The 7,946-nt window shown below is 36.9% G+C and overlaps 1 protein-coding gene across 1 annotated transcript; it reads left to right on the top strand.

The window, feature by feature from the left end:
* The first annotated feature begins 248 nt into the window (after window positions 1-248).
* Window positions 249-3,434, top strand: LOC141689459 (long-chain-alcohol oxidase FAO2-like). Its single transcript, XM_074493749.1, has 3 exons — window positions 249-494; window positions 851-1,126; window positions 1,552-3,434. Exons 1-3 carry the CDS (start codon window positions 285-287, stop codon window positions 3,274-3,276), a joined length of 2,211 nt encoding a protein of 736 aa, XP_074349850.1. The 5' UTR covers window positions 249-284; the 3' UTR covers window positions 3,277-3,434.
* The last annotated feature ends 4,512 nt before the right edge of the window (window positions 3,435-7,946 follow it).

Below are 7,946 nucleotides of genomic sequence, written 5' to 3'. Positions count from 1 at the left end.
TTTATAAATTTTTATATTAGTTTTATACTAATTTGGGGTGGCTGCTGCACCAGCCTACCGCCCCTTTGCCTCAGTCCCCAACTCTTTACACAGGATGGTTGAGATATTGTTCAAGACCAGACTTGAGTCACTTGACCATGTATGTTTACCAGTCAATAACGATGTACTTCCAGAAATAGTTAAATAAATGCAATAAGTGTGTGCATACTACAAATAAATACTTATCTGTCTCTGTACAGTACCAAAAAGTTGTTCGGAGTTGGACTAGAAAGCTAAAGAAAAAAATGGAATCAAGAAGAGATAGTTGTAGTAGTGTTAATAAGTCACATATTTTGTTAAGAGGAGGAACAAAAAAGATTTATAGCCATGGATTATCTTCATCTCAAATCCAAACACTGTCTTCCATCTCTGAAACTTTTGTTCCTCATCATCTTTCGCCCCATTCCATCCCCACCTCCAAAGTCGAAGCTCCTCGGTCTCCCCTTACACATGAGGTACTTGTAAATTTTTTCTTGTAACCGATGTTAAAAGGGGGAAGTCAGTTTTTCTTGTAGCGGATTCAAACATTTACATTTTTATTTATGTTTCGTTTCCGGTGAATATTTGGTTATCACTGTTTTCAGATCTGACGTAAATATTATCCTGTGGCCTTGCATATTATTGTAGTTCCGTAAAACACTTGATTATCACAATTTTCGAGTTTTCGAGAATTGTGGTTCAGCAAAACATTTGATTACTGTAATTTTCGAGTTTTCGGGATCTAATATAAATATTACCCAACGTATATATATTTTTTTCTTGCATGGCAGTGGTAGGGTGTGTACTTACATGTGTACATGTGTTTGTTCAGATTGCTGAGACAATGAAGACGAGGCTATTACCAGAAGCTATGATGCTGGTGAAACTAAGTTTGATGTTACTTTCAACCAGATTAGGATCTTTGTTACTCTGTGGATTTGTGTGTTTGGATTGGAGTTGGACATTTATACACAAGTTTTCAGAATTACCATTGAACAAAAGAGAGCGCATTCTTTTCAAATGGTCATCTGGAACTAATCTTTTTATGCCCCTAAGATTAGTGTTTGCCTTGTTTAAGACCTGTTGCTGCTACACTGCTTTCTCTTGGGTAATTATTTCTCAACTTTCTAGCTCCTTGATTTTACATGAATTTCTTCATTTCCTGATTATGTGCTTTCTTTTTATTACGTCATTGTTATCTCTATCTTCCCAAAACATACTTAAGTTTAAGTTTATGATTAGACATATAAATTTTTCTAAACATGGGTTGACGGAATAGAAAAAAAGAAAAATTTATCGAAGATAATATAAAATTATCACTTATAAACATTAGATTAATTAGTCATTTCTCCGAGGGGTTCATCTAGTCTTTGCTCGGGTACCAGATTAACATGATGGTAAATTCAGTACTCTGTTGCATGCTTGTCTGTTCAGTCTACATATCAGTTATCACTCTCTTGAGTTACAAGTTCTTGCTTTAAGTTTGAATAATGTAAAAATTTTATGTTTAACTGGGGAGATTAATTGGCGCAGACTGATGAAAATTCTAGAAATCAAGCATGTGAAGCAATTGGATACCATGTAGACAATGAGGAAATAAAAACCAATGCCCAGAAGGATAGGCCTCTTGAAAATGGTATCATAGAAACCAAGGATTGTAATGACATAAGTTTTAGGAAGTCACTTATCCAAAAAGGCCTAGAAGTGACAGAAGACGAGACAATATTCCGGATCAAATGTGATGTTGTGATTGTAGGTTCTGGTTGTGGTGGAGCAGTTGCAGCTGCTCATCTTGCTAGTTCTGGCCAAAAAGTAGTTGTCCTTGAAAAAGGCAACTATTTTGTTGCTCAAGACTACTCTCAAATTGAAGGGCCATCAAATAATGAGTTATTGGAAAATGGAGGCATTATAGCATCAGATAATGGAAGAGTTATGATTAAAGCAGGATCAACTGTTGGAGGAGGGACAGCTGTGAATTGGAGTGCTACACTTAGAACACCAGATGACGTGCTTAAGGAATGGTCCGAGGAGCAGAAGCTTCCGTTGTTTGGAAGCTCTCAGTATCAAGAGGCAATGGATGCTGTGAGTAAGAGAATTGGTGTGACATATGATTGTCCAAATGAAGGGTTTTCAAATACAGTAATACGAGAAGGGTGTGAAAATCTTGGGTTGAAAGTTGAGCGGATTCCTAGGAATACACCGGAAGATCATTACTGTGGTTTGTGTTCGTTTGGTTGTAGGAAAGGAGAGAAAAAAGGGGCTGATACTACATGGCTTGTTGATGCTGTTCGAAAGGAGGCAGTTATCTTAACCGGTGTAAAAGCCAAGAAATTAATATTAGGGAAAAACAAGAATGGTGGGACTAAAAAGAGATGCTTCGGAGTTATGGCCAATGCTGTGGGCAACAACATAACCAAGACGCTGCAAATTGAGGCTCGCGTTACAGTTTCTTCTTGTGGTGCTCTGTTGACACCACCACTAATGATTTCGAGTGGACTAAAGAACAGAAACATTGGTAAAAATCTTCATTTGCATCCTGTTATATATGCTTGGGGTTATTTTCCAGAACAAAGTTCAAACATTAAAGGGAAGAGTTACACGGGAGGGGTTCTTACTACACTCCACAAGGTGGAGTCTGAGAATTGCAAAGTTGGATCTGTTGTAGAAGTTGCTGCTATGGGACCTGCAACATACGCGGCATTATTTCCCTGGACTTCAGGGAATGACATGAAGAATAACATGGAAAGATATGCAAGGACCGCAGTATTTTTCAGTTTTGTTAGAGATCAGAGTTCAGGGGAAGTAAAATCAGAAGGTAGAGTTTCGTATGATATCAACAAGCACGACGAAGAAAATCTTAAACACGGGCTGAGACGAGTCTTGAGAATCATGATTGAAGCAGGAGCTGTTGAAGTTGGCACTTTTCGCAATGACGGGCAAAGGATGAAATGTGGAGGGATTAAAAGTAAAGACGTGGAGGAGTTCTTGGATGGTGTGGCAGCAGTCAAAGGGCCAAGGTCGAAGGAAGAACATTGGACGGTATATGCATCTGCACATCAAATGGGGAGCTGCAAAATGGGTGCAAATGAAGAAAATGGCGCAGTTAATGAGAATGGTGAAAGTTGGGAAGCAAAGGGGTTATTTGTTATTGATGGAAGCGTATTGCCAAGTGCGGTGGGAATTAATCCAATGCTGACTATCTATTCAACCGCTTATTGCATCTCAAAAAAGCTAGCAGAGTCCCTAAAAAATGGATAGATGATTTGTGTACGTGAATCGTGATGTTGCCACTAAAAAAATATGTATCTACTACAGCTGAGACCAAGATACATTACTTATGAGTACTTGAATTCGGTAGAGAAGTACATTAATTATGAGTTAAATAAATTTATGAATGAAATATTAATATTTAAACATGTTGATCTGAATCCAACAGAAGTTTGAAATTATTAAAAAATCAATTGGAAGGTTGCCACTGAACTGATTGTGAGAGAGATCAATGATGCGGAGTTTGGGAAATGGATGTTTCATCATTTTGAAGCTTAAATTGCCATAAAATTGATTGGATAGTAAGACAAGGATTTGTAGCTCTGGAAGAGCTACTAGCCACGATGGAAATGTACCACTTATTCTGTTCCTTCCAATATCAAGAATTTGTAACTGCTTACAGTTGGCCAAGGCTAGGGGGATTGATCCTTCCATGTGATTGTTGTTCATGTTGAAAGTCGTCAGTTGACAGCTCTCTGTGAAAGTGGGCAGTATTGTCCCTTGAAGTTGATTATCATGAAGATCCAGTATATTAAGAGAACTGCTTAGATCTTCCAAACAACGTGGAAGTCCACTGCTTAGCCTATTACTTGATAGATCAAGACTTGACAGGGATGTCGCATTACAAAGTGTTACCGAAATTACTCCTGTCAAACACACAATTGATTGGATTAATCTGTCACTATTAATCTAGGCATGAAACTAAAACAAATGGAGCAACACTGGCCACTATAATTAAAATGAAGATGAAAATTCAAATTTTTATTATTTAACTTTACTCAAAGTTAACCAATTCACTACCGTATCACTGACCACAAAACTCCTCTCTTATGCAGTGTTCTAAAAATCGGTCTAGGCGGCCGCCTAGGCGGCGCCTAGGCGCTAGGCGGTAGTAAAACGTCCCGGCTCGGACCTAGGCGGTAATTTAGGCGTTTTTTCAAAAAATCGGGTCAAAATCGGGATTAGGCGGCCTAGGCGGTAAAAAATCGGTCCTAGGCGGTCTAGGCGGAAAATAACTAAAAAAATATTTTTTTTACGTTTTTATAATTTTAAATCATTAATTTCATAATTTCACACAATATCATGTCAATTTATAATATAAAGTATTGGTAAAAAGTAACAAGTAATCTAATATATTTATTTTCTCACTTAAAATATAAAAATAACATATTATAATTAATTTAAATGTGTGAATTAAAATATAGTTAATATTGTAAACTCAATAATTAGTACATAACGCATGTCAAATGTGTAGATATTATTTAATACCATTCTACTTTCTTTTTTCAAACAAATATTTGACATGTTGATCATTATATAATTTTGAAAATTAAAAATAATATATATATTCTTCCGATTAATGTTCCGATTAATCGGTCCGATTAATCTCCGACTTGCCGATTAATCTCTCGAAGGTACCCTCACCGCCCCAGCACGCCTAGCGATTTCTGGAACACTGCTCTTATGTATTCATTCTTCCATATTATATTTAGTTCAATTTCCTAGATTAGATACAGTAGATAGGAATTTCAAAGGGAGTGAATTGTAATGTAAATTCGGAATAGTCAAGTAGTCTAATCCAATGTATTCTGAAAATGACTAATTCGGTAAAGAATGTTACCATTAAGATGATTACCCCGCAAGTATAATGTAGACATTCGTGTAAGATTTAAAAAGGAAAATTGCAGAGCCCCGGTAAGAGAATTTCCAGATAGATCCAAACAATTTGAGCTCTACCATTCCTCCAGAGCTTGGATGGTGTAAACCAAGCTCTGTTAGTTGACCTATAGAAGAAGGAATATTCTCCGCAAATGTAATAATCAACTCATTAAGAACTTGAGGATTATGCAACTGATGTCACACTTAACATGAGCCAGTTTGGAGTTGTCAAGTAGTTTAATCCTAAATCTAATTATTGTAGCCTCTGAAATGAATAATTCGATAAGAAATGTTACCATTAAAATGATTATTCCTAAGTTATACAGTAGAAGGGGGTCCATCATTATTAAGAAGTGTTGGTCAATTAAAATAAGGTAAAATTATAAAAGTTTGTGTTTCATGTGTGTCATGGGCACACCACACAAAAACCGAATAAGAACAAATGTAGAGTCCCAGTAAGAGAATTCATAGATAGATCCAAGTAGGTGAGCCATGTACACAATCCAAGCTGAGGAGGAATACTGGAGGTCAAATTATTATTATGGAGATTAAGGAATCCAAACTCATTAAGTTGACCTATTGAAGAAGGAATATTTCGTGCAAATAAAATATTCAACAAATTAAAAACTTGAAAATCAAGCAATTGATTTTACACTTAGTAGTGTTTTCTGAAAGAATATATATATGTACAACTTCATATTAATTGTGGATAATGTACAAGTCCTTTACAATCAGGAATACACTGATAAAATCTGGGCTGAAGTTTGTTACGTGGAAAGCTTTCAAGTTTTATTTGGTAATAGCCCTTCAAAGAATTAACACTAAGCTTAGCCAAATGAGTAAACACGGATCATGATACCGAGCTTGTCAACTTATTCATTGAAAAAACAAGAAAGATTAATTTCCTTCAACTAGATACTAAAGGTGGCAATTCCGAAGGGACTATATTGTACTGTAAATTCGGACGTGGCATGTTAAAAAACATAGGTCATTTTGGAGAAGCCAAAGCTGTGTAAGATTTGAAAGTGACAGCGGCAAAGTCCCGGTGATGAGATTCATGGATAGATCCAAGTTGGTGACCTTCCAAATGATTTTCTGTCAGGTGTAACCTCCAAATCCCTTTCAAATTTCCAATCTCTACCGGAATGGGTCCTATGAGATCAATTCTAGACAGATAGAGCTCTGTCAGTTTTGTCAACATACAAATTTCAGGAGGAAAATTACCCCCAAAGGCATTGTCTTCGATGCTCAATACTTCTAACTCGGTCCAGTTGCTGATAATATGAGGCGAGATCTCACCCTAAATGTTTCTCTAGTCCGTAGACGCACGTATACCCGTGGTTCACCCCAAATGTTGGAAGCATCCTTGTCCCCCGATAAGGAGCCCCTGTTAGATTATAGGACAAGTGATCCCAAGCTTTTGGGTGCAAAGTGCAGGATGCTCCGAAATCTCCTAATGAGGACACCCGTTGACTACAGAGACAGATTTATTCGGAAGAGTAACAGAATTCACATTTGAAATACTATCAGGAGTCTTTGGAGAGCCAGAAGATTCATCTGAAGCTTGAGTAGATCCTGAAGAATTATCAGAAGACTGAGATGGACCTGGAGAGTCTTGACTGTTTGACTTGTCCAGAATGAGACTGACTCTTTTCAGAATGAGACTGTCTCATTTGGGAATGAGACGATAGATCCGCAGTGTCTTCATCAATTTGAGATATATTCCTTGAGGATTCATTGAACGCAATATTGATGGATTCTTCTACTTTATTCTTGACAGAATTATAAACACGATAAGCTTTGCTTTTTGTAGAATATCCCAAGAAGATTCCTTCCGAAGATTTCGCATCGAACTTGCCTCGATTATTTTGAGTATCTAAAATAAAACACTTGGAACCAAATACTCGAAAATAACTAATGTTAGGAGTCCTTTTCTTAAGCAATTCATACGGAGTTTTAAGCAAAATAGGACGAATAAGTACTCTATTTAAAACATAGCAGGAAGTGTGTACCGCTTCTGCCCAAAATTTTCTTGGAAGCTTACTCTCATGCAGTAGAGTTCTGGCAGTTTCCTGTAAAGTCCTGTTCTTGCGTTCTACTACTCCGTTCTGCTGAGGAGTTCGAAGAGCTGAGAATTCATGAGTGATTCCTCTTGATTTACAGAAGGTTATGAAATCCTTCTCGAATTCACCTCCATGATCACTACGAATAGTCTTGAGCTTAAATGAATACTTAGTCTCAAGGTTAGTAATAAGATCCTTAAACTCAACAAAAGCTTCATCCTTAGTTCGTAAAAATAATACCCAAGTAAAACGAGAATAATCATCAACTATAACAAAAGCATAATTCTTACCTCTTAAGCTTACATACCTTTCTGGACCGAAAAGATCTAGATGAAGGAGCTGCAAAGGAACAGAAGTTGATACTTTATTCTTGGCAGTAAAGGAAGTTTTCACCTGTTTTCCAAGTTGGCATGCTGAACAAGGTTCCGTTTTCTTGTACTTCAGCTTTGGTAGACCTCGAACCAGATCATGAGAAGATATCTTCCGAAGAAGATCCATGTGAACATGGCCTAGACGTCGATGCCAAAGATTCTGTTGATCTTGAATAGTAGCAAGACAAATTTCCTTCTGCTGTTCATCAAAATCTAACACAAAAATATTTCCTTTCCTTTTGGCAACAATGGTGCCTTTTCCAATAATTTTGACGGTGTTTAAATCTCCAAGAGTAACTAAGCCACCTTCCTTGGAAACTAGAGATAGAAACTTGGATTTATCACCTGTCATGTGACGTGAACAACCACTGTCGATGATCCATTTATTTCGCGGAACATGGACCTTCAAACAAACCTGCAAAAATTGTTTTATCTCTTAGGTACCCACTTAACCTGGGGTCCTGGTTGGTTAGTATCACAAATTTTATATAAATGTCTATCTGATTTCTTAATCCACATCTGAACAATATTAACAGAAGTATTAGCAGATTTATATCTAGTAGACGAT

This window comes from Apium graveolens, chromosome 10, assembly GCF_009905375.1.
Source record: "Apium graveolens cultivar Ventura chromosome 10, ASM990537v1, whole genome shotgun sequence".
NCBI lineage: Eukaryota > Viridiplantae > Streptophyta > Magnoliopsida > Apiales > Apiaceae > Apium > Apium graveolens.
This window is presented reverse-complemented; position numbering and strand designations above follow the sequence as displayed.